This window comes from Athalia rosae, chromosome 3 (genome assembly GCF_917208135.1).
Source record: "Athalia rosae chromosome 3, iyAthRosa1.1, whole genome shotgun sequence".
In the NCBI taxonomy this organism is placed as follows: Eukaryota; Metazoa; Arthropoda; class Insecta; order Hymenoptera; family Athaliidae; genus Athalia; species Athalia rosae.
This window is the reverse complement of record NC_064028.1, coordinates 23,140,389-23,166,689: the sequence shown is the minus strand read 5'-3', so window position 1 is coordinate 23,166,689 and position 26,301 is coordinate 23,140,389. Positions and strand designations below refer to the sequence as shown.

The 26,301-nt window shown below is 42.4% G+C and overlaps 3 protein-coding genes across 5 annotated transcripts; 2 read left to right on the top strand and 1 right to left on the bottom strand.

Moving 5' to 3' along the window:
• Nucleotides 1–40: 40 nt before the first annotated feature.
• Nucleotides 41–14,188, top strand: LOC125500203 (A disintegrin and metalloproteinase with thrombospondin motifs 12-like). Of its 3 annotated transcripts, XM_048652039.1 has the most exons (8): nucleotides 41–173; nucleotides 313–403; nucleotides 6,904–11,731; nucleotides 12,205–12,608; nucleotides 13,110–13,430; nucleotides 13,519–13,608; nucleotides 13,682–13,806; nucleotides 13,982–14,132. In XM_048652039.1, exons 3-8 carry the CDS (start codon nucleotides 11,623–11,625, stop codon nucleotides 14,130–14,132), a joined length of 1,200 nt encoding a protein of 399 aa, XP_048507996.1. In that variant the 5' UTR covers nucleotides 41–173; nucleotides 313–403; nucleotides 6,904–11,622. The 3 variants fall into 3 exon arrangements, with proteins under 3 accessions (XP_048507996.1, XP_048507994.1, XP_048507995.1); XM_048652037.1 differs by having other exon boundaries at nucleotides 13,110–13,608; nucleotides 13,982–14,188; XM_048652038.1 differs by having other exon boundaries at nucleotides 6,901–11,731; nucleotides 13,110–13,608; nucleotides 13,982–14,188.
• Nucleotides 14,189–14,213: 25 nt separating this feature from the next.
• On the top strand, nucleotides 14,214–19,477 carry LOC105683826 (A disintegrin and metalloproteinase with thrombospondin motifs 6-like). Its single transcript, XM_048652036.1, has 10 exons — nucleotides 14,214–14,365; nucleotides 14,642–14,786; nucleotides 15,624–15,716; nucleotides 16,499–16,708; nucleotides 16,836–16,950; nucleotides 17,777–18,037; nucleotides 18,141–18,261; nucleotides 18,335–18,449; nucleotides 18,509–18,759; nucleotides 18,858–19,477. The coding sequence occupies exons 1-10, from the start codon at nucleotides 14,214–14,216 to the stop codon at nucleotides 19,474–19,476; spliced, it is 2,082 nt and encodes a 693-aa protein (XP_048507993.1). The 3' UTR covers nucleotide 19,477.
• A 454-nt stretch (nucleotides 19,478–19,931) lies between these two features.
• Nucleotides 19,932–25,977, bottom strand: LOC105683827 (A disintegrin and metalloproteinase with thrombospondin motifs 12-like; the record flags this gene model as incomplete). The annotated part of the gene is given in 15 exon segments (XM_048652169.1): nucleotides 19,932–20,700; nucleotides 20,775–20,893; nucleotides 21,153–21,302; nucleotides 21,384–21,504; nucleotides 21,583–21,709; nucleotides 21,772–21,892; nucleotides 21,975–22,211; nucleotides 22,290–22,658; nucleotides 22,737–22,884; nucleotides 22,960–23,106; nucleotides 23,199–23,354; nucleotides 23,431–23,555; nucleotides 23,746–24,050; nucleotides 24,130–24,292; nucleotides 25,537–25,977. Coding segments are annotated over 15 exon segments (3,453 nt in total), but the record flags the coding sequence as incomplete, so codon positions are not given.
• Between the last annotated feature and the right edge of the window lie 324 nt (nucleotides 25,978–26,301).

Below are 26,301 nucleotides of genomic sequence, written 5' to 3'. Positions count from 1 at the left end.
TCAGCCAAAATATTATCTTTCGGATTCAGTCTTTCCTTGGCAGCCTTCCTGAGCGGATCGCTTGTCCGTTATCCGTTCTACTATATATTCCGTGAATATGATCGGACAACATTATCAATGTTTGCGTCTACTCGTACGTGTATAGCTGTACGTATCCGCATACCCGACCGCACGTACGTATTGCACATATCGTTGAACCGGCTGTCCGAACCAGATTTACATAAAGTGGGCGCTGCTCCGCCTACTCGAACTGTATACCTTCTTACATTATATCCCTCAACCTTGATATACCGTGGTGCATTGTAATTACAGGGTTGCATGCTATCGGAACAACTTGCAGCTAATTTTTACGCGTTGGTTCGACCTCAGGAGTTTTTCCTTACATGGGGAAAAATGCGATGCGGTAAGTGTGTACGAACGACTTCGCCGGTTGGGTGTATGTTTACGTGTGTACGTATGTCGTGTATTTATGTCACAACGTAATTTGTATCTGCGACCTCCGTGTCACGCGATTGGTGGAGTTGTGGCACGAGCTTTTTTCTTTTTTCTTGTTTTTTTTTTCTATTTTCGTTTCTTATAATTGTACGGTTGCGATAAAATTCAAGCTCGAAAGTCACAATTGAAAGCACGTACGTATATACCTAAGGAATTTCATTTTAAATTCTTCCGGAGAGAAAAATCTTACGCGGAAATGACACGACGAAGATCGGGTGATTCGCGAGTCGAATTACGAGTCGGTTCACGTTTGGATGTGTCGCGATTTTATAAATGTTGAAAAATATTGCATTTTATTTCAAAAGCGTAGAATTGGAAGTCCGCAATTCCAGAAGTTTTTGTCCCCCCGTTTACGGAGATTAATAGCACGAATTTACGACTTCATCGAAAATGTCGAATATGCTGCGCACGGATGCCGAATAAATGGTCATAATCACACCATAAATTGCTTCGTCGAATTAGCATGACTCGCGACGCGAGTTATTTCCATTCAAATAGAAAGAATAAGCAATTTTAATTGATCGCGTGTTCGTACAGCTCAATGAAGGTGAAAATCGAAATACTTGATATCCTGCAAGATATTTGCACCCCACTAACAAGCTTTTCCAATTGAACCAATTCCCCTACGCGGGTTGGTTTTCTCGTCTCTTTTTCACCCATCGAATCAAAGTGCTCCATTCTTTATTTCTCTCACCTTCGGTCAAATGAAATTTTTTCCATCATCGCTGTATCGCTCGGTTTCTGTATCTACACAAAAAAAAAAAAGTAATGCCATAATTTCGTTGCTGTTCTCATCATGTACGGAACGAAAACTTTGTATCTAACAAACGCGTCGCGTGACTCCAAGAATGACGATTCTTTTTTACTTTTTTTCGCGTTCAAGCATAGATGCAGACGATCATTTATTTTCAATTGTTTGCACTCGATCGGTGAGAGTCTGCAAATTTTTTTGAGTTTTTATTTGATCATATGTTTTCACATTAACCGTAAAGTATACCGCTTCTGAATTCCGATTTATTTTACCGTTCGTTTTCTACCGATTTTTCTTCCAACGAGTATGTCTGAGATCAAAGATCGCCCTTTTATTCCCATACGTCGAAAGGGTCGAAAGAGGTCTGGTCGTTCTAACTTTAACGATCACCAAAGCACACTCAACAGTGGTCTTAAACAAATCGAAGAAAGAAAATTTCAAATTTTCCCTACCTGAAGTTGTTGAAAAAAATTTCTCGAACGGTTTGCTTTTTTATACGAACTCCCACAGCGACATTTTTTTTTTTTTTTGATTCTTAAATTCGGCTCACTTTTTACCGAAAAAGTTTTTCAACAAGATTTCGATGACGCGTACGTCACGAGGTGCGCATTTATTCGGTACGTAACGTATAATGTTTGCGAATCGATCTCGTTAAGTCATTTTCTCCATGAGTTCGCGAGATTACAAACCCCTGCAATGGTCGTTTGTACGATTGGGATTTCCCAGTTGTGCCATTTAAACTTCTTACGAGTTTGTATAAGTCTATGTATACATCGTACAGATATTCACGATATTCATCCCACCTAGAGAAGAAATTTCTCCTCCAAAAAAAGATATCACGTAACCGTGTACGGGTGTGATAAAGGTGGGTGCTTCAAACGGGCCTCGGGCATGTTTCCTTTAAACAAGAATAATGGTGAAGATGAAAAAAAAAAGAAAGTAAAAAGAGAAAAAAAAATACGAAACGAAAGGGGAGCCGCTATGGACCGGTAAAAAAAAAAGGGAAAAAAAATGCTCAAGGATTTTTCTTAAGGGAGGAAAAGCGCAGGCCAATGAACACGCCTTCTGAATATACTCGCCTGATAAGGAAGCATTTTCATCACCAAATGCGAACTTTCGTTTTTTTTTTTTCTTCATTTTTGAGAATTCCCACGTTCGCACTAACGAGACAACCAACAAACGGATACATCATATCCGGCGAAATAATATACAAGAACTTTTTCTCGTCTCAAGGACAAGCGAGAGGGGCCTTCGTCTTTACACGTCAACGATCCATTTTTCTCGGTCTGTCGGATAATACGCTTTCCAACCCCCTTTGTCATAATTGTTATACTATTCTCCCTAAAGTATGTAACCATCCAGTAATATTTTAACATGATGAAAATTCACGGGAGTTTTCCAAGTGTCCCTCTCTCCTTTCTTTTTCTTTAATCAGCTGTCGTGTATAAACGGGGTGAGCGGAACAATGGTACCTTTCTGTTGCTAATGAAATTCGACAAACGTCACATGCAAGATATTTTGTTGAAGTGTAGATGGTTAAATGAAAAAAGACAGGATAAAGAAAAATTGAAAATCTAGTCAGAATTGTAGAAGTTTAATCCCGTTTGAGCAAACTTTATTTCTTCATACGAAACGGTACGACTGGTGACTCCGAAATAAAATTCTTTTTCGCACAGCCACCAGTGGGGGATGAAAATCGTGGATCATCCCTTTGAATATAAACTAACTTGCATTTATTTTTTGATATATGTGTTCGTCCGGCATATTAAGAGTCCTTACTCTGTTTCTAGTTAGAAGTGATGCGATTCTAGGCAGATTGAAGATTCCATCAAAATTCGTTATCCTTTTTGAAGAAAAATTCTAGAATCAGTGAGAAAATTTTCTATGGTATGGTATATGCATTTCGTTTTGTTACGTTCTCTAATACCTGCGTTGGGGGTTAAAACGACAACGTGACGACGCTAAAAGATTCCCCGTAAAGATACCTGTAATCGGATCGTCGACAATAGTCACGTCCGCAAATATCCCCCTAGTTTTCTACACAGTGGTTTGCAGCAGGTAGGTATTACAGTGCGATAACAGTTCCTACAACTTTTCTAAGCCACGATCACATAATGCCCACATGTTTCCGCTCCACCCGTAAGATTTCTCAGACTTAAGCCGGAAGACGTGGTTGTCATTATGTGTATATTTATTAGGGTGGGTTGAAAATGATTTTTTTTTTCATTTTCTTAGCATGGGGGCAGAATTTGTACCTTATAAGAAAAAATTTTCTGAATGTGGCAAAATTTTGTTCTTGATATTTTGAGGTAGCCCACTCGTTTTTTGAATGAATAATTAATCGAGTGGGGTACTTCCAGCAAAACAATTTTCGCTGTTGGGAGCGAAAAAATTCAGACACATCGATTGTTTTTAGTCGTAGACCCACTTTGATTTCGCAATTTATGCATGGGTCGAAACATTCGAATTTCTCGATCTACGAGGAAGCCCGAGCTTAGCTGGAGTCAGGTAGCCACGGGCGCGCGGTTTGTTGTGGGGCGTGACCTCTGCTCAGCCCCGAAGGTGACGTCTCACAACAAAGCGCTACGCTGCTGGCTACCTGCAAAGCTCGGGCCCCCTAGTAGACCGAGAAATTCGAATATTTTGACCCATGCATAAATTGCGAAATCAAAGTGGGTCTACCACTAAAGCCAATCGATGTGTTTTAATTTTTCTGCTGCCAACAGCGAATAATTGATGATTACTCGATCGATTGCATGAGTGAATGATTTTGGCTTTCAGATTTGGATTCCTGAGCTGATTATATGTGAGATTACTCTTGGAGAGGCAAAAAAAAATTCGATTTTTAAGCAAAAAATAAATCGTTGTTTTAATTTATTGTATTATACTTTTCTGACGTATTTTGGCCTCAGGAATCCGAATCTGGAAGAAAAATTAATCTATCTTTAAAATTGACCGAGTTATCGCCAATTTTCAGCTCTTTGGGGTCAAAAATAAAAAATTGATTCTTTAGTCTATATTGATGTAATTTGAGCTCAGGAATCTGAATCCGGAAGTTAAATTGGCCTATCTGCAAAAATGACCGAGTTATCCTCATTTTTTCGCATTTTTTGGTACAAATTTAAGGATATCTCAAAGGGAAAAAATCGAAGCTCAATTTGGACAACGGATTCGTGTTCCTGAGGTCAGAATACATAAGAAAAGTGCCATACGATCAATTTTGAAAAATAAAAATTTTTGGCAAAAATTTGAGATTTTTCCAAGGGGTACCCCTTACGATTTTTTCAAATTTTGACCAAAAATTTTTATTTTTCAAAATTGATCGTATGGCACTTTTCTTATGTATTTTGACCTCAGGAACACGAATCCGTCGTCCAAAATGAGCTACGATTTTTTCCCTTCGAGATATCCTCAAATTTGTACCAAAAAATGCGAAAAAATGAGGATAACTCGGTCATTTTTGCAGATAGGCCAATATAACTTCCGGATTCAGATTCCTGAGCTCAAATTACATCAATATAGACTAAAAAATCAATTTTTCATTTTTGACCCTGAAAAGCTGAAAATTGGCGATAACTCGGTCAATTTTAAAGAAAAATTAATTTTTCTTCCAGATTCGGATTCCTGAGGCCAAAATACGTCAGAAAAGCATGTTCAACTCAATTAAAACAATGATTTATTTTTTGCTTAAAAATCGAATTTTTTTTTGCCTCTCCAAGAGTAATCTCACATATAATCAGCTCAGGAATCCAAATCTGAAAGCCAAAATCATTCACTCATGCAATCGATCGAGTAATCATCAGGTGGAAATTTATTTTTTAACCCACCCTAATATTTATATTTCTTTGCTCATTTAACCGTCCATTTTTCGTTCATGTTTATTCTCATTTTTTGTTTATTTCAGATTGAATGCGATTTTTTTTCGACTCTTTCGGGTCGTTCGGATTCAGCACCTACGCGGGTGGCTGCTTCGCCGGTGTAAAACAATGACGGAAAATAAAAGAGAAGGAAAATATAACATTACAGAAACCGCGAGAGCGATTCGAGAACAAAGAGATATAAAGGGCATGGAGAAAGAGAAAAAAGATTGAGAAAAAAAGAAAAAAAAAAAACCAGTAAGAAGAAAGATAGAACTGAGATGGAGAAAAGAGAACTATGTCAGGAGGGATGGGCCATGACGTTACCGGCAAGCAGCTCTTACTGCTTCGTTGAAACGTGCGATTTTCAGTCCATCCGGAGATATCAAAAGAAGGAAAATCACTCGAATCTTTCTTCGTTCAAAGATACCACAGAATTTGTGTTTTTCAATCGAGACTTGGCGTTGTCTCCCCTAGAATCCTTTGGAAAGATTGATTTTGGTCACCTTTAAACGGTACGGCCAGATTAATCAGATACAGCGAACCCGTATATCGTATCGTGGAGAAGTGTACACCGGTAAACCGGAAAGCTCGGATCGTTCGAGCTTACATAGGCCGGTACCCCAGATTTTGGATCCTTTAGGATCCTGGGAGAAGCGGTCTCGGGAGAATAAGGCTAGGGCGAAAGCTGGACCACCCTTATCTTAGTTGGATATGCTGATGACGCGTAAACTTTCCAAATCCCCGAGTTTTCACCGCCTCTCTACGTAAAAATCGAATCCCACGCCACGGCGGGTAAGTTCTCCTCTAGAACGTGGAGCCAGACTAAGCTTTCGTACGAAACCCAGCCAGTGTGATTAAAGTAAAGCTCTCGACCACGCTGCATTCTAGTCACGTGTTACAAACGGGTTCAAACTTCAAAACTAAAAAAAATTTTTTCCAAAGGTTGTACCGCTGTACAAGGTAACAAAGTCCGAAGATAAAGTGTATACCACCCCCCGGCCGCAGGTCATCTCGAGTTTTTTTATTTTTTTCCCTCCTATCATTGAATTTTCGAATTCGAATATCGTATTCGTTTTTCAACGGAGGATATTCACCGCCGTGCGGTAATTCCGGCGTAATGATTTTCGTTCGAATTTTGACGTGTATCATATCCCCCCTTCCCCCCACATTTCATTTCGCGAGTGGCTTCTAATATTTTTCATATCAACTTTTCCCTCGCATGTGGAAGACGGTGGCTTACAGAGGAGAGATTCTGTAATTTTGAAACCCATCCCGCGCAAACCGTGCACTGTCTACTTAACCACTTACCTTTATATACGATACCGCAAAAAAGTATCATCTCGAGCGACGTCTTCTTGTCTCCCCGCTGCTCCACCCCACGCTGCGCGAACCCCTCTGAATCTTTTCTCTTATCCCGCCTCCCTCGCCATCCCCTCTCCTCGCGACCAGCTACCGTGAGGAAGATAGAAGAAGAAATCACGTCGCTTCGCTTGACGCCGAAGATGATACCTGAGAAATGCTGAAAGGCTAAGCCCTGTCTATGTATTTTTAACCCATTTCCAGTCGCCTGGATTTTTATTAAAAATTCTGCACTCGATTATTTTTCCGTACTCTCGTATCCTTTTCTTTTTTTTTTTTCATCTTTTTCCGATACTAAGAGTCCCGGAACATCCGCATATTGCACGTGATTAATTTTAAATTGTGTGTGTTTTTTTTTTTATTTCATTTATAAAAAAAGTTTGACCGTTCTTTCAATCAAGAACGAGGTAACGAGTGATTTTTTTTTTATTTCAGTAGAAACGATTTCGACGCTCATCGAATTTTCCATGAAGAAACTTTGTATGGAGTCCCTTCGAGTTCTTGATGAAGTACGCGCGATGCCAAGCGACGATTCTCGAACCATTAATCGTTGCTTCGTGGAGCGAGTGATCGACGACGTGTTAGGCGTTGCTGATCACACCTCGTTAACCACAATAACGATATAATAGAACACGATTAGACACCCTTCGGAATATCGTGTCTATCTATATGCAAAATGTTCTCAGTGGCTCGATACTCCCGGCTCTGCAGGTCGTGGGAGTGTGTCAATGGAAGTCCCCGAATCCACCCTCGCGGGGTAGGTCGAAGGTTCAAGGGCAGTTTCGCCGTAACACTATCGCGTATAAATAACACCGGTAATAATACTTTTTTATTTCCGCTCCTAAAATGATTTTATGAAAACTTTACCGAGTAAACGATGCGCGCCGCATGAACGGGCGGTATCGTATTTGCATCGTATTGCAGAGGTGAAGGTACTGCAGTTCAAATTCGGCCCATCCATCTTTTTTCATCTCTGCGATAGTCGCGGAAATATAGCGTATATAAAACCGACCCAAAAACCGTAGACCTCTCTCACCCTGCACGGGATAGAAAAAAAAAAATTGCTGCGGATACGGAATTAGGGTAAATCTATAAAAAGAAAAAGGGCTGCCGTAGTTGCCCGAGAATTCCGAGTCGATGCCCGTGAAAAATTGGGGGGAAGAAAGAGAGGCGAAAAAAATGAAAAAATAGACCCGGTTGATCCAGAAGCAGAAACGAGGATAATTCCGAAATCCGAAATTCGTCGAAACGGATATTTCGACATGTTAATCCTGATTTCCTTTTCCTCCAATTAACCGGTCTTAATTGAGACGGGGCGAAAAGGTTCATTGGTTTATTCAGCTGCGTTCGGACGATCGTTTTCGCGTAAAGAACGGAAATATGCCTGTACCCTTTCCGGTGTATAATTATCACGAAGTGTGGAACGTGAAGTACGAAATCGTTTCGAAGGTTATTTAAATTAATGAAGTCGAAGGTACGGAAGTAAAAGAGTACTCGGGAGGGATTACTCGTATGAAAATAGTATTATCGATTGTACCATGAAAGTGAACAATTAACGGAGTTCTCGTACGAACCGAATGCACGCGTACGTGTACCAGTGGGACGGAGGTCGGAATGCAGAAAAGAATCGCGAATTGGCTTATACTGTTGAGAATTCAAGAACAAAAGGTGTTCGGAAATACACGGAACAAGAACGACCATTCAGACGGTAGGAACTCTGAAGCCCGCGAGACTTCGCAAATCGAGCAAGGAATGGTCTGGTGCAGGTTGCATCCCTTTTTCACCCGACGTGATCTGCTTCCCTTTTCTTTATCTTTTTCTTGGTCCGACGGTAAGAAATCTCCCCTTTTCTATGCCCCCTCCACCCCCACCCCCACTTTTCTATTCTTTCCAGCTCCGAGCTTCCCATATATAAATATACTGCGAGCCGGAGTCTCCCAACCAGGCCGTGGGTACCTACTTCGAATGTTCTTTTCTTCGAACTTTCTTTTTCTTATACTCGTCCTCTTTCCGAGACTTGAAGATAACCGGAAGGCTTTTACTTATTGTTTCCAACGCGATCGATTCTATATTTACACTGTGAACGAGAACTCCTTCACACAGAATTCAGCGATAACGAGTAACGTGGAATTTTTTTTTTTCTTTATTTTTATTCACCAACCAAACCATGCGAAAGAAATCGTTCTCTCATTTAAAAAAATAAAATACCTAAAACGAAGAACACGGCGAAACCTAATAGAGCAGTTACATATAAGCCGTGGTTTCATAACGTGTGTATATCGGCGCGTGCATATGTGTAGAGATACGGTTAAGAGCATATAGGGTTTTTTTTTTTTTTTATCGTGTCGGTTCAGGTAAACTTTAATTTGCGTACAAATCTTCGTAGAATGGAGGCTATTTCCTGCAGAAAGACGCATCTCGCCCCCCTAACGCTCGATATCCTTCTTATACTGGCCCGCATTTTCATGCGGTATAGTGGACTCGGGTATATACTTACTTTCCCCATCTCTTTTACCCTAGGAAAACCTCCCTCACATTATTTCCTTGTCTTATATCCACCCCCGTTCCACGACGACGCTAACATCCATCGTGACCCACATTTATGATTAACGAAAGAAGGAAGAATAAAAAAAAAAAACGAACAAACATGACGAATAAAAAATGTACATCAGCAAAAAGTAACCAGAGAAAAAAAAATAAAATAAAATAACGAAAAACTGGGGATGAAAAACGAATGAAAAGAAAAAAGAAAAAAAAAAAAAAGGAACGAAACGAAGTTCCTGCGGAAAGGACGAGCGGCACGCCGTGAATCAAAAGTCGCGATTGCATTCTCCTCGCATTTGATATATCATGGATATACACGGCGTACGGTAAAACTTGCGACTTTATTACGACCAACAACACTTTGAATACCGAGCCCATTAGAGAAAACACGTATTTATAAACGGCGACCTCGTTGAGTACCGGCCGATCATTCTCTCCCAACGAGACTTATTTCCTACAAAGTTATTTCATTTCCGCTCATTCATCTCTCACCAGATAAAAGCATTGTTCGCCCTCCGCATAAACGCGTTGCCTACTTCGTCTTCCCCTCAACCCCGGCCATTCCGAGTGTACGTTACGTAACGCGTGAAGTTAAACGATATCTTTATATCCATGCTGACATTTGACTCGTAGTTTTCTTCATTCGTTCGTTTTCTTCGTATTACAATATTTTTTGCCGCATGCGGTCGCAAAATTACGCACCGGTACGGTATCTGTGGGTCGGTTAATTCGTGAGATGAGAGCGGATGTAGCGTTCTCCAAATAACCTATTAACGCCGGGGGGGTTTTAGGAGGAGGAGGGAGAACGAGGTGGAGAAAAAAAGGGCAAAGGGGAGAGTTTTCAGGAATCTCTTTAGTCCACCAAATCGCTTAAGCCGTTGCGGGGAGGACGGCGGGGGTGGCGAAAAAAGGTGAAGGGGCGATCGGAGGAAGGAGCTGACGTCTTTCGCAGACGGCGAAAAGGCCTGATTTAATCCAAGGTGCGGTTGAATTTTGCTTGAATTCCACCGCTGGATTTCGAGTGCTCGGTAGTTCCCACGGCGGCGAAAGTGCTTTTCATAAAATCTACGCTCGTCTCGTCCTCACGCAGCTATTTAAAGAACCACGATTTAATTCAATTTTCATAAATTCTCAAAGGTTGAATCCGCGGTTTATGATAATAGAAATATCCCCGGCTGTGTATCCGCACGTACGCTCAAATATCACATCTACCGTAAAATCCGATTTCAGTAGTGCGAAAACAATTATCGACGATAATGATAATTTCAAAGCGTTATCAATTCGATTATTCGTGAACGATTCCGTGTAAAATCTTAATTGTAACATTTTCATGATTCTCACTCTCGCCTCCCCATGTAAAACGCGGTTTTACGATGAAAAGAGAACGTGTATTAATGTAATATCTTTGCACACACAGTTTTATGAGTGGAAAATTTTTTCCTCGCTTGAATTCCGTTCCAACGAATGCATCTTTTTGGAAAAGTTTCTACTCTACACTTTCACGCTATTTTCCTCTCTGATTTTTTTTTTTTCTTTTTCTTGTATTTTTGCGCGGTGTTCCCACTTTTGAAAGAACAAATAATAACTTTTTTTTCCTCTCGTTTTTATGATCGTGCGGGTGAAACGACGGAATTGTGATATCGAGGAGTGTCCCAATGGATTCCGCGTTGTATAGTTCTGAACAAAAAGTATATGAACCAGGGAAAAGCGGTGAAAACATTGTGAAAAGTCGCACTTTTCACCGAGATCGTGGTGCAGTTTTTTGTAAGCATAAGTCCTTTGCTCAGTTGTGGAATATGTTTTAAACAAAACGTACGATATAGACGGAACACTGCTCCGCTGTGGCAAAGAAACGGTATTTTCTCTAAACAGAAAAGAAGGATGTAGAAAAGAAAAGCGAAGAAATCCAAACAATATTTTGAATTGCTAATATATTCAGTTGAATACATTGCGCCGAATATTATTCGGTGTATAATAAGTGGGCTTCGCGAGGGGATGCTGTGCAGTCGCGGTTTTCTCTTGGTTGATTTCTTATATATTTCCGCGTCGTTATTCGCATTTATTTGCATCTGATCTGTATAGTTACCTTCAGTAGCTCGTTCGGCCTACTACTTTCGAACTTTTCAAATCCGACAATTTTCCCCAGTTTTTTTAATCCATATACTTGGCGCGATGAAATTTATCTTTAGACTCGAATAAATCGAGTCCATTGAATTTCGATCGAAATTAGTAGGATTTGCGCCTTTTTCACTCATCAGAATATGCGAAGTTCGCAAACCTTCGTGAAAAGGATACCATCAGCAGCAGCTTCGCTCGAATTTGCATCCTCAGTTGCTGTGACGTACCATGAATTCCATTTTTTTATGCTACCAGAAATTTTTTTTCTTCACTTTTCAACTACTCCGAGTTGAAAGTGGATCTGAATCGAAACCGTAGACGTGATAATCGTTAACAGTCGCTAAGCGGTTGTTTCTGTGACATCTGTGATTATATTCCGATCGAAAGAAGTCAGATTTTTCTGCTCCAAGACTTTTCCTCAAATATTATCTCGGACGAATATACGTGCGATGTAATGCATGCAGCCGTAGTCACCAGACCAGACATCGCGCGATAATGGTGAAATTTTTATTGTTGGATTTCCTACTACTTTTATTCTGCACTCGTGTTCGATGCTGCGAAAAAGAGGACGATGCATCGGCGGCCCGAGAAAGTGCATTTAGAGGTAAGCTCGTCGTTGAAGATCGACAAATTTTTTACGTGTATTGATATCAAGCGTAGTTTCTATAGCTGCCGAGACAGCTGCGTTCGCCGACCTCACGGCTCGCCATGACCCATCCTCAGACAAATTTCTTTCTCTGCGGAGGATGTATCGTCGATCGAACGTTACTTCGTAGGAGACAATTTTCCAATTTTTCTTTTTTTTTTTCTATTTTCACCCATCTTTCGCTTCTTCGTGTCTTTCGGACGCGCTGGACGGCTTTGTCCAACTCAGAAACCTTTTACGTCTCATTCAAACGGGTTCATGGATAAGGACATTGAGCGACATTTTGTGCGTTATACGGTTATACATATACCTATACGCTCTTGCGTCTGACAGATTTCATTTCGGTCGCTAATATCGTAAACTTTGTCATTATTTTTTTTTACTACATATCTGGTGTTTTTTTTTTTCGTATTAATTTTCTCCTGTTTCAGGGCGGTATACCCGAGATGATCGGATTACGCGTAACTACGAAATAGTTGTACCGAGGAAGGTCATGATCGACGGACGGTTTATCTCGTACCAAATACCCCATCACTACAAACGCTCCCACTACAGAAATAGAAGGAGAGAAAAAATGACGCCGGACGATATCGTGCATTACAGAGTCGCTATAGACGGGCAGGAACATCATCTGGAGATGTACCCCAACCATAAACTCTTCGGCCCGGGTGCCGTACTTGAGACCCGAAATTCGGAAACTGGGCAATCCGCGGCAACGGGAACAGAATTTTTGAAAGATACCAAAATGAGAAGACTGAGAGATACGGAATGCCATTATCATGGGAATGTACGCGATCATGACGGGAACAGCGCGCTTTCCACATGCTATGGACTGGTTAGTTGACCCGAAGATAATTCTCTTCGTAATAAATTGCATTCCCAATGTATCAGATGCAATGCAACGTCTCGCGCGAATGATGCTGCGGTTTAAATTCACCAGCTGAATATCAAAATCGATCCGAAATATTGTTCGAGTTATCTCAACCGTTTAATTATCTTCAACTCTAACGAAGGGAACTCTAATCGCTTTTCGAGTATCTTCCAATTACTCAAGACTGAGAGTTGGAATTGATCTATTCCTTGTTTCAAAATACGTGATCAGAGTTTCGAGACTATTCAGGTTTAAACAATTCTCCAAAACGAGATACACTATTTGACGAAGTATAATAGACGGATTTCGTCTGTGGGGTATTTTTCCAAAAAAACTTCACCAAACGAAGCACCGTTCAACGTTACGATTATACTCTAAAAGTCATTCAGGCTTCGGCCGTTGATCGGATTCTGACGAAATGATCTTTCCAAAGATCCCCATTGATCAGTTGAGTCGATTTTTCAGGCTGGGTACATCAGAACTAAACGTGGATTGTACATGATCGAACCACTCGACGGACATGATTTTACCAAGGACATCGAGCATCCACACATAGTTTACAAGCGGAACGATGCCGTTAGCGAGGAAGATGGCAGACCGTTGTGCAACGTCACTAGTAAATTTGAAAAACAAATATCCAGGCTAGATTTCCCGAGACAAAAAAGAGATTCGTGCAACGACTCGAAATCCTACACCATCGAGTTACTCGTGGTGTTGGACAAAACGCTGCTGACTTACCACAAGGATTTTGACGTGGAAAATTATGTACTGACTTTATTCAACATGGTGGGTGCGATTTTGAAAGTTGAAGGTAGTGTCGGTTCATTTTTTTTTTTTCAAAATCATCACCAGTTATCATTTGCGCATCTCTCAGGCATCCGGATTATTCGAAGATTCCAGTTTGGGTGTCCAGATGGAATTAGTCATAGTGAGAATCATAAGACTAGAAGTCGAAGCGGACCAGGTTTGACTCTCGATCCAATTCGATTGCTTTCCACATTGATTCAAGTCTTAGAATTTCTTATACAATGCCACAGATGAATTTATCGGTGAACAAAGACGCCGAGACCACGCTGAAATATTTTCAAGAATGGCAGCAAAAGATGAATCCGGGCGACGATACTCATCCGAATCATCACGACTGCGCGGTTCTCCTGACAAAGTACGTCGAAATTTTCTCCTGCGTTGAAATTATTAGATTCAATTTGCCAAAAATTTCGATTCATTTCCATTCGTTACGCACTTTTCTTTCATGAGCTAATCGCAGAAGCGAGAACACACTACGCAGAAATTTCCGCTACCTTTCCAACGTGATTAATCGTTTCGGGATTCGGCAGGATAGATATCTGTTTGATGCAGTCTCTGTGCGGTTTTACGGGTACGTCGACCATCGGAGGTACCTGCGATCCCTTGAACGGAGCCGCTTTGGTATCGGACAACGGTCTAAAGACTGGCTACAGCATCGCCCATCAAATCGGACACACGTGAGTGATGATGCGACAAAATTATCGAGGAATCGTCCCGTCATAGCCTCTGATCTTTGACCTCAACCGATTCCGAAGGGTCGGTATGACGCACGATTCGCAAAAAGAGAACGGCTGCCCAGGAATTACCGTGCACGACGACGGTTACGTCGAAACGTCCGTGATGTACCCAGGAAATCCTTACGTCACCAAGAGATGGTCCGAATGTTCGCAGAACAATATCAAGTCGTTTCTGCAGTAAGGAAGTTACTGATTCGATGATTATATTATTCAAATATCGCTAGAACATATTTCCTACCGAAAATTGGCTAATCTAGCCATCGTGGCTCGGTTCAATCATATTTCAACAAACTCGAATTAACGGTATGGAGGTGCTACTTCGGAACAGCTTATTCTATTCGGTATCGGATTTCAGATTTAGCTAACTCAATTCACCCCCGCGACCGTTAGCCTGGCCGGGTTAATATTGTGGTTAAATTGGTAGTGATTTCTAGTACTGATTCGCGAATATAGAGCTGGAATGGGGACCTGCCTCGAAGACGAAGCTCAAGACCATCAATTTGTCGGAAGTGAAATGCTGCCCGGAGTTATGTACAATGGCGATGACCAGTGTCGGCTCACGTATCGCCAGGACGTACGACAATGCGATTTAGGAATCGTGAGTATTCGCGAACACCGATATCACCGAAGTTCGACGACTCGACGTTACATAAATATTTTATCGCGACACGCAGAGTGTCAAACTCGGTGACTTTGTACCCTAAGTTAAATTGAGGAAGCGGGTCTTTGGTGGCCTTTCGATCGCGCCTCTTTAAGATTTCTGCTGAGTTTGATACCCTCTGTTTGTACGGAGCTTTTACAATGGCTATTATCATTATTATTTCCTTACAACGTAACTCGGCTTCTCAAGCTGGACTACTTTTTCTTTCATAAAAGTTATATCTCCAAGGTTTTGTCACCTCCGACCTTGAGCGTTTCTTTACACACCCCCAAACGTAGTTCTTTCGCTATTCTTAATTATTAGAACTTTCTGTTTGCTCGTTGGATTAATTAATCTTCGTTAACCGAGTCCCGAGATATTAACGACCCATTGATCTTTCTTTTCCCCGCTGACAGTAGGGAAAATTCATAAGAAAGAATCCGACGCTTCTTTGGAATCAAAATAGAAAAAAAAAAGAACGGCCATTTCGAATGAACAGCGATGAAATTCGCGAACCTTTTCCAATCTATCATTTGAATTGCTGTATGCGTCAAGTAACTATACCATGAGTCGATGACGAATACATTCACCTGGTAGCTTTTATCAGGCACCTATCAAGCTCTGTAGACAACCGCCACCTAGTACTGAAACGATAAAACCTGAAGTCGGTAGCTCGACTGACCATCTTATCGGTCCCAATTGACGACGAGCGAGAGATTTGCCTGTTTCTGGACCAAACATATGCTGCGTACTTATTGCAATATGTTACTCAAATTTTTTTATCACAAATTACAGACCTGCGACGATCTGAAATGCTCCGTTCCCGGAAGAGGATGCCTGTCGCAAAGATCACCCCCCGCAGAAGGGACGCCTTGTGGCGAGAAAAAAGTAAATTCCCACAGGGCCTCATAATTGATTTGAAAAAACAAAAAAACGATCTGTCGAGATTCCCGGAATCAATTTGCACTTTCGAAGCTCTGTTTCTTCGATCACGAATTCGTTTCGAACATTTGAAGAAAAAATTGACTTTCAAATTCGAGATATTACCCTACAGCCTGTTGTGCAATTCTTCTGCTTTCGAATGCGATCATATTCGTCGATAAAGAACGCGTCACAAACGTTACATTATTTGTATCCTACCAAGACCCTTGCTTAACGACGTCGTTTGTTAGTCAGTTACAATATCCGTTGTATCAGCTTTCAAGTAGTATAAATATTTATAGTAGGCGCAAATATGATTATCTAGATGCAAAATTTTGGTCAAATTATGTGGTACAGTCGAGTTTCGCGAAAATTTGCCCCCGGGTTACGCACCTCTTCGAGTGGGCTCTTCGAACTCCTCTGTTCAACGATTTTTCGGGGAGAATAAATCCATAAATGATGTACCAAAACTCGTATCCAGAGTTTGATAAAACTTGATAAGTCAAATGCAAAGAATTGCACATTATCATGTATACTATACCTGAAATTCATCAGATTCAAACTTAAAATTTGACAGTCCGTTTCTGGGCTGGTGGGACATAGCCGGGCGCTACCAAAGGTCGAAAAAAGCTTATCGAACGATAGAACGAAGGTTCTATCATACCTTGTTATTTCCTTCACATGATCATTTTATTTTCCGCTGGAAATATTCATTCGTTGGAATTCGAGATTCGAGTTTTAAATTACAGTGGTGCTACGAGATGAAGTGTCTCATGGTTGGGGAGCGTCCCGGTGCCGTTGACGCCGGTTGGAGTACCTGGTCACCCTGGAGTCGGTGTTCTCGAACCTGTGGCTCAGGGGTTGCGTCTTCTGAAAGAAAATGCAATAATCCTCGACCGTCCAAAGGAGGAGAGTCTTGTCAGGGCGTGAAAAAACGGCACAAAATTTGTGCCACCGAAGTAGGTTGAATCGTAGAGAATCGTTATCACTGTGGATAATTTTCAACCGTTGAGTTTTGAATTGGGATTTTTTTTTTTTGAGTGTGTGAAAATTACTGAACTTGAATTCTAATTTTCGTTCAATCAGCCCTGCGAGATTGGAGCGCCGTCATTCCGCGATGTGCAATGCGCGGAGTTTAACGACTGGGTATTTCCTGAGGATGGTAAAATTCATCAGTGGGTCGGATACAATCTGCCCGAAAGTAAGAAACAACAACCTTATCAATCAAAATCCTCGAAATTCATGGTTTCACTTTTAGTACTCCCGCAAAATAATAATCGATTTCCTGTATTACTTTATCCCTGATCAAAAAGCCGGAAAAAGCTAATTTTTCTTGCACCACCAGACGTACGAAGCATTTTTGCGCATTTTTTGTGTTCGTGCAGCACAAAAATGACCAAAATTGCTTGTACGGATACGTGAGTCTACCCACGCACACCATGCGAAGAGCACAGCCGGGCATTTTGCTACGCTTTTTACGCTTTGTCCAAAAAAAAAAAAGATAATTTGGCTGGCCCACGTGCGAAGCCAATCGAATTACGGATGAGTCAGCCAAAGCTCACCCGCAAAACTATAGAGACCCAACGGATTCGTGCTATTCTGTGATTTAATGACACGGCAGTTAGTTTAGAAGTTGAAATAACGAGAGGCGGGGAGATAAGAGGTCCTGTTGAACGAATATGATGTGTAGCTTTCACGTTACTTTCTATTTCATGATTCAACAATTCTTTTCTCGTTCTATTTCTATTTATTAATTTTTTTTTGCTCTATCAAGGCAGAGTATTATAGGAACACAAAAGAAGAGTTCGTTACAATGGCAAAATTCCGCTTCAATTAAGCACCTCTCCTATACAGACTGCTGATTACGACACATCCTATGGCGTGTCTTACGTGATTACGCGAGAACTAGTGTCATGCCATTACGAAGGTTAATCCACGGATTACGACCCCCTCCTGAGTTCGCCATAGCTTTCTCTGTCTACACTCTAGTCGTAACGTTAAATAAAGGCCAAAAACTTTTGTCCAAGATTTGAGAGCATCCGAAAATCCCTGCGTCCTCTTTTGTCTGAGTGAAACAAAGCTGCTGACATCCATGAAGCCCAAGGTTGTGGATGGCACTACTTGCTACAAAGGTATACGCGACGTCTGTATCGGCGGAGTCTGCAAAGAAATACCCTGCGATTTGGACATGGAATCCAACGCGGTCGAAGACATGTGTGGCGTTTGCAAAGGAGACAGTACATCGTGTACATTGAAAGAAGGAACTCAATTTATCGCCGAACAACCGCGTAGGTTTTTCTTCCGTTTCTCCAACTCTATTCAAGCACATCTGAAAGTGCAGTGAAAGTTGAAGGGAGAAATCATTTTTTAACAAACATTTCACGACCGTAGGTCTCAAGAAACTGCTCGACGTCCCTATCGGCGCGAAAAATATTCGCGTGGAAGAAGCTGAACCCACAAAATCCAGGATAGTAGTTAGAAGTAAATCCTCAAAAAACGTTCTAATCGATGGGTCGGTAATTTAATTAGTGAACTTTTCACCAGTCTCTAGTGTGAGTGAAATGAATTCAAAAAATATTTTTTAGCAATCGACTTGGAATGTTCGATGTACCGGGTTCCAAGGCTTGGCTCGGTATGATCAGAGCGAAGCAGGAGGCACTCAACATTCCCGGTCCCGTGGCCGATGATTTGGTGATTTTGGTGAGCATACCTGCGCGTTTATTCAAAGTCACCGATGCCCTAACTTTCGCAACCGTCAGATCTATCCCAAAGAAAATGTAACGCTCAAGTATTCGTTGGGTGTCAAAGAAGATGCGCCTCGGAAGCCAGAGTTCAGTTGGGACTACATCGAATGGTCTCACTGCGATGCTCTTTGCGGACCGGGTGAAGAAATTTCGGTTCCTCGGTGCATAGAAAAAATCGGAGGAGAGGTAGACGACAGTTTTTGCAAGAAATTACCCAGGCCAACGGAAAAAACTAGACCGTGTAATCAGGCACAGTGCGTTCCAAGGTGCGAAATGATTTCGAGTACAAAATTTTCCTCTGCGCGGTAATATTAGTTGGTCACCAAGAGGAAAAATTTGATTCATTCGTGTTTCCACCGCTCAGATGGATGATCGGCGATTGGCAAGGGTGCGATCCTTGCACTCCTGGTTGTAAAAAACAGCGTGCCGTCAAATGCATCAGACCAGTTGGACACGGCGAACAAGAAGCTGATATCATTTCCGAAAGTTACTGTCAGGGTCCGAAGCCGAAGGAATCGCAGCAGTGCAACGTTCGCGAACGTCGGAGTAACGGCCATCTTACTAATTATGCTAATTTCGAGCTTTTGAATGATAACCCAGACGAAGCGTATGACGATGGCAATAATTCAGAGGGTGAAGATCTCGCGGATGTGGAGCGTCAAGGATCATCCGAAAAAGATGTTCATCCATCGCTCGTCATCAAGAGAACGGACAAAGAAGAAAATACCACCGAAACGACTGCGAGCCCGGTTAAAATCAGGAAAGGCCCCGTGGTATTCGATAAAGAGGACATAAAAAATCTCACCCTGACAATCATTCTCGAACGAGACGAGAAAAATAACGTAGTCAATTTTCCGAAAGATTTTACTCCTCAACCCCCCGCGAATTGCACAGATTTCACCCTCGCTGGAATGGATGCGATAAAATACATTCAACGTATACAGGCCGAAGGACACGCCTCCAGTGATCAGCCACCACCGTGATTGTGACTACGAAAAAAAATTCTAACTAATCTCATCGCGGTTTATAGCCCAACTATTCGCGTGTCGACACGGTCATGTTTCCACTGAAGGTTCTGCCTCTCTCGTCAGTGAAGTATGACGAATCGATGCGATATTATATTTTTTAGCCTAAGTCAGTGTGCTCTTGAACGCATGTGATTTGTTACAGACACCAACTTGCTCTCGCCATGTTTGTATACGTACTTGTAAACTCTCTGAAAGCGGGGACGAAATTCCAACTGAATCAGCTGAATGAAATTTTGCTTTTGTTCAATCGACAATCAATTGAGATATGGAAAAAGTATGATATTTTCAATTTTATTTCAGCTTCAACGATAAACTTGATTATCCGCTGGTTAAAGGTAGAGCACAATACAAAATGATTGCGTTCAATCAACCTTGATACAAGTTGTTTCGATCATAATTGAGGAACTTCTTTGTGACCTGAAAATCCGGCATCGAACTTCGGTAAGCTACGAAATCTAACGGGTGATGGAAACATTCGTTGATGGCGTTGAGCTGTGATCTTTCAGCATTTCAGCGGCTTCGGCACCCTTGAGGACCTTCATTTTACTCGTATCGATCTCAACGCCGACGCTGTCACCATCTTCTTGGAAAGCTTGGTCGGATAGATTTGATTTCAAAGTTTCATCGATGACTGGTGCTTCCAGCACAACGATATCTTCGGGCTTTATATCGTCTGTAATCACGCTACCGGGCTTCAGCGTCGGGTATTCAACCGACTGCGCGCCCTGAGGATTATCTTCGTCCTGGCAAGTGCCTCTACTGACAATATTAGCTTCGTCGGATGGTACAGCCAAGTCGTCGATCAGGTGTTTGAAATCGGCTTCAACATTTCTCTTCTGTGATTTAACCTGATCCGTGTGTTCATCGTAGGATTTAGCGGAGTACTTTTTGATACCAGCGTCCACGAGCCTGTCGATGATGTTTCGTTGCTCTTCTTGCGTGGGACGTCTCGTTTCAAGGACGTTGCTTCGGGCCTTCTTTTTTTTGGAACCCTTGCAAGGTTTGGTTCCTGTGCAGGTCTGCGTTTGCTTGGGTGCCTTTCCTTTGCACGCGCTCAGTTCAGCCTGGACGTCTTCGCCACCGGCATGTGCCGATGGTTTCATACACTGGACCTTCCGACGCTGTTCACCCTGTTTTCCTCCACATCCGCTGCAACGACTCCATTGGCTGACGCGCCACCTGCACAAAAACGTAACGGGGGTAATTTGGCTTGTTTGACTACAGTAACGGCTTCGGATAAACCATCGTCGTACTTTGCACCGCATGGTTTGTTATTGCAGATTCGACTCTTCGGGTCCGGGGTTTTTATGTCCTTGCAAAACGAATCGCTTACTTTGCCGCTTGATTGCTCGATGCAAGACGCTTGGGCAACCTGCGTCACAAATTTCAAAATTTTCTGTTCAATCAATCAATCGATGAATTGGGTCACTTATTCAGATTACCAGACACAACAGCGAGATCGCGTACATCAGAATATTTCTGGTTTCGGCCCGATTACTCATGGGATATCTTAACCTCATGATTAATAGGAAGGTCTGTCATACGCCATTTTTTTTTTTTTTTTTTTGTAAAAATATGAACGACTGTCATCGCCATTCGATGTCAAATTGACCAATCGTGAAATTATCTACCTGAGTACCACCCCCGCATTTAGCACTGCAGGGACCCCACTCCAGGAAATCCCATTGGTACTTTGGTGAACTTCTTCCGGATTTGCTTTGACCTTGGACGTAATAAACCCAATGAACTCCCGGATTTTCTCGCGGTCTGAAGAAAGCGTACTGTTGAAAAAGAAAAAGAAAAAACACAGGGTGGGTATAAGAGTACGTACAATATCCAAATTTCGCCCACGACCAACGTACTTGTAACTGAATGTCACTAGTGATCGGGCCTCTGATGAGAATTTCTTCTTTTTGTGGTTCAGGGTGACGATATATGGCGATATCTCCTGCGCACGGGTATTCCCCGTTTCTATTTTCTGTGCTATTGAATGAAAAATGTTCGTCACGAATTTTATTGTAAAAAAATGGCGTCCGATACGAGAGGAGGAACTTGACTCACTTTCCTCCGTTGAGTATATAAGTGTTGTCCTTTTCATTCTTGATCGCGAGGATATTTTGACTTTTAGATTTTTCGTAAACCTTTATATTCTGACTTCCCTTAGGAACCGTAACGATTTTTTGGTATCCTAAAAAAAAAGATAGATATTGAGATTCCATGACCATTTCACGCTGATAGGGCTTTGTTCACCTCCTTGTCCGGTTGCCGTGTAGTCACCTTCGACCGCGGTGCACTGGGTACCATCTCCCTTGCAAATACCACATTGATCATCTTCTGCACCTGAATCCAAGACCCAGTCGCACCCGATTTTCTAAATGATAAAAAATGGACGTTGTCACAGCAACGGGATCCTCGAACTTCAACTTTGATTTTAAATTTCAAAGGGTTCTCACCCTGCAAACACCTCCTATGCACATATTTCTGGTACCAGCTTTACACGGCGTACCATCCTTGGCCACCGGAGCGAGTTTTACGTAGGTATTTTTTTCGTTAACGCAAAACAGAGCGCAAGGAGCGTCCGGGTCTCCTTGGTGCGGTGTCCACTTGTGAAGACCATCGCTCAATACTTTCTGAGAATTGAACTCACTGCACTGCACTGCCCTGTATGACGGCTTCTTCTCGTCGCACGGCTATGAGGGTATCAAAGGTCAAGTGAAACCTTATATTTCAAGGCAATAAAATTCCTCTGTACTCAGGTGATAACTAACACTTGTATTGCAGACGGTGTATCTCACTCTCTCGCCCAAGCAATATCGACCTCCGTCTTTGGGTGTTGGATTGTCACATTCCCTTTCCGAACTGCTAACACCTGCACCACAAGTTCGAGAACATGGACCAGGCTTACCCCAATTACCCCATCCCCCGTTCGTTGCTGCCGGTCGTTTGCCTATCGCGACGCATTTTCTGCCTTGGCACCACTGAAGGATGGACAATAATGACGTTCATGTGCATCGAAAGGCAAGATGACAATACGAGATAAGTACTTTTTTTTCTCCGCACTTTGTTCCATCCGCTGCGGAAGATCTTGACATACATTTACCCGGTTTCTCCGTACACCACAAATGCTCACATACTTCCTAAAATTTGAGGATCGGTTTGAAAGGTATTTTCAACTCTGATATTATCTGTCAGGTAGTAAAAAATTCTCGAATTACTTCTGGGCTTCCGCAGGTAGTTGATCCTGGGAACATAAAATTGCACTGTGCCGATGCGTCGAACATTGCACCGGGAAGCATTCCGGGAAATTTGTATTTTTCATTTGGCTTTTTTGGATTGTTGATGAGACATTCTCCCAAACCGCCGCTGCATGTGGTTATGAAAAACGTGAGAGCTGACTACTCTACCTAATTTTCATGGTGAGCTAAACGTTTGGATCACCTTAAAAATGTTGTTATAAATTTTCGACTGCACGGTGACCATCTCCTGGTCTCTATACCGGCGATCGGTGACATTATATAAGTCGTGTTGTCTGGTGCCGTTCCGTTGCATCCGCTCTGTTCGAAGACATCGTGGCCAGAGCCCAATCTGAAATGACATCCGATTACCGTTTCGAAGCAGTTCAGAGCTGATACACCGCGTCAATCGACACCACGAGGCCTGGATCTGCGGATACGCACACGTGTCCCAATTCATGGGCAATGGTATCACCCAGAGTCAGTCCAGTGTCTTCGTTTATGCAGGCTGCTCTTTCCGGATTACAAGCTGCGGCAACGCTCGCGAGACCCACGACGTTGCAGGCGGTATCCGATTTAGCTTCGGAACAAATGTCGTACCTGAAATTTTTCGTTGATGTGATGAAACTCAACGCAGAAGATCTGAAATGTGTGGCAATCGATTCGAAGTCCTTACTTTGTGATCAGGACACCGATATCGTGATGATTCGGGTGTTTCGTATCTTTTGGATTCATCTTATTACACCATTTTGAGAAACTCTCTAAGGTTTTCGGGGCATTCGTATTGATAGCTAGATCTATCTGAAAATGGATGAGAAAAACTATGATTGGCGGGTGACTGACGATTTTTTGATCATGAGATCCGTACGATTTTACCGAATGAGTTTGAAAATTATACACGAAAGAAACGGGGTTTCACGATCAAGTCGAGTCTTTATGATCTCACGACCTTACTTTATTTACGGCTAATTGTAAGTCACCATTGACTCACTTCTTGCTTCTCCTTTTCCAGATAAATAATTCGGACGACAACGAGATCAATTTGATTTCCAACACTTGCGTCGTGATAAAAATCCGAGGCAATGTTCAAGTTCGTGAGAACGTACTGCTCGTAGTCGCTGCCTTTGTGGGCCTCTAAAAATGATTTGTCGCAAACCACGGTGAGTTCGAGAAAACGATGGATGCTGTGGGAGGCGGATGACGCCGGGGCCCTTTTTACGAACGACGAGTTATCCGCCAAACGTTCCCGCCGATTTTTTATTTCCAACTCTTCCGCCCAAGCGGATTCCCAATCGTCTATAAATTGAAATTAATCAATCGGTGATCGAACAGCGTGAATTTCTACGCACAACGAGCACGATGACTATATTTTTACCAGAAACTCCGCAAGATCGGCTAACGCGCCTGTGTTCGTCCGCACCGTCATCCGGTGCTTTCCTTTTATAAATCATGTGGACATGTTGGCCCTCTTGATTCGGTTCCGATTCGCTGACCGGCTCGATGTAGAAACGCCCGTGGTCTGTTTGTATGAATCCAGCCTATCTCGAAAAATAAGTTATTGTTCAGTAGATTGTGTTGAAGGAAACGCAACGACTGGAAAGAGAAAAATCGATAATCGCGCCCGCGTTGTAGATTAGCCATCTCGTGTGTGCGTCGGCTGATCACTAATATCCATGCGAGATTCTTATTACATCTTAAACGAATGCAAATTAATAAAAACATTTGCATATAGATCGACGCATTGCTCCACAATGTCGCCAATTCAGTGTGGCGGATGATCGTAAATTCATGATTGAAACGTGATGGTAATCGGAAAACACAAACCGACTAGATGTGGAGAAGCCGAGCGCATAAGTTTGCAAAATCAAATAAGTGAATAGAAATTTATTCAAGAAAGTCTACTGGGTGTCTGTGAAAATGAAGAGATGATACGAAAGATAAATATAAGGAAAGGGAAAAAAAAAAAAAAATTCGGCCAACTCTTCCGCCGCGATCGCGCGGTGTCATGATTTTTGACAAGGAGCGAAACCCGTCGAGACGAGGATGCTAATTTTATGAATGGAAAAATAAACCACCTCGTCATTCTTTGAAGAAAAAAAAACTAGAAAAAAAAAAAAAAAAAACGAACAGAAATCTGACCAATTTCGTTGTACCATAGCCAACATTGCAGTATTGAAGTATATACATATATGTATTCAAATGTCGACTGTCCAGGATTAACCTTTCACCAAAATATTCTCACTTCTCCGAATTCGCACGACGGGCCCGTCGGGCATTAGAAAAATCATCATGATATCGACCCGGGATTTTTTAAGCGCTCTCTTCGACGAATCGATAGCGTCGAACGCGCCGCGCATTAATCCGATCACCTTTCGAGCTCCGACGTCATCCCGGTCATAATCGAAGCGTTAAAATCACCGAACGTTCGCGGCGATCTGCATACATTCGAGTCACCGGATAGACAAACTTGACGCTCGTTCGCGAAGACATAATCATTGAATGCACATAACGAGGACACGAGCTACTCGCTGTATAACGCGATGCATTCGCGAGGCGGCGAATCAACGAGCTAGCATCAAAATTGTCCTTGTCTGAACTTGTACGTTCGAGCGACCGACGATCGAACCATAGGGGAAATGTCGAACAATGTCTAGGCGTATAGTTCACTACGTCATTGGACTCGGGAATAGCAAGATGACGAGCCATTGTCGTTATATTGATCGAGCATCATCGGGAATGCCATACCCGTTGCGCAGACGGGTGAATTGCAGGAAATACTAACCACACCGTCACAGAGAGACAAGGCCGCTCTTGAATTTTTATGACCTCTTACGCGACCCCTGTAGTGACACTGCAGGTCAGGAATCCTCTTGAAACGTATACCGTTTTCGAGGTCGTCGTAGGCGTTATCCCCGTGCGTTTCCACCACCAAATCCGGTGAGATGAATTCGTGGTGCGGCGTCAATTCGACCTGGTGATTATCGCCGTTGAACGGAAGTATCAAATGGAGTCTCTGGTCCGCCGTGTCTTCGGTCACCGTATCACCGTCGGCGCGATCTGTCTCGGCGTTCGTGTCAACCGCTCGTTTCTTGCGATCCTCAAGCTCTTGACGGTCGTAAAATTTTGGCAATGCGAATGTAACGAAGCTGCCGTCTTCTTGACCGTGCCACGGGATCAGGAGTTCCGCGTTGCGGACGCCCCGCGTGTATCTCCCTTCGTTATTCGAAAATTAAAAGGAACAATCGAATCGTTACAATCGTGATCTGCGCAATTTTATCTACTTTTTCTATTTTTTTCTGTAACCTTGACCGACTAGGTCGTTACGTAGAAGTTAAAAGCGCGAATCGATCTCCCATTGTTTCATTAAGCGGCGCGTGATCGTCGTGACAAAATATTTTCGTTGCTCTTCCGAATGGTCTTTTACACCGGTCGTTTGTACCTGCCCACTTGTCACGCGCGTGAAACGATCTATACGTCGTTGGTAATAATTCAAACAATACGTCAGAGGGTTTTCTTGGACGGCACGGTGAGACGTGTAAAACAATTT

Coding starts and splice junctions, on each gene's coding strand:
- LOC125500203 (XM_048652037.1), top strand. CDS start 11,623: ATGGTGAAATTTTTATTGTTGGATTTCCTACTACTTTTATTCTGCACT. Junction 11,732..12,204: donor CCGAGAAAGTGCATTTAGAG/GTAAGCTCGTCG, acceptor CTCCTGTTTCAG/GGCGGTATACCCGAGATGAT. Junction 13,609..13,681: donor TAGAAGTCGAAGCGGACCAG/GTTTGACTCTCG, acceptor ACAATGCCACAG/ATGAATTTATCGGTGAACAA.
- LOC105683826 (XM_048652036.1), top strand. CDS start 14,214: ATGACGCACGATTCGCAAAAAGAGAACGGCTGCCCAGGAATTACCGTG. Junction 15,717..16,498: donor CGCCTTGTGGCGAGAAAAAA/GTAAATTCCCAC, acceptor TTTAAATTACAG/TGGTGCTACGAGATGAAGTG. Junction 16,951..17,776: donor CGGATACAATCTGCCCGAAA/GTAAGAAACAAC, acceptor CTTTTGTCCAAG/ATTTGAGAGCATCCGAAAAT.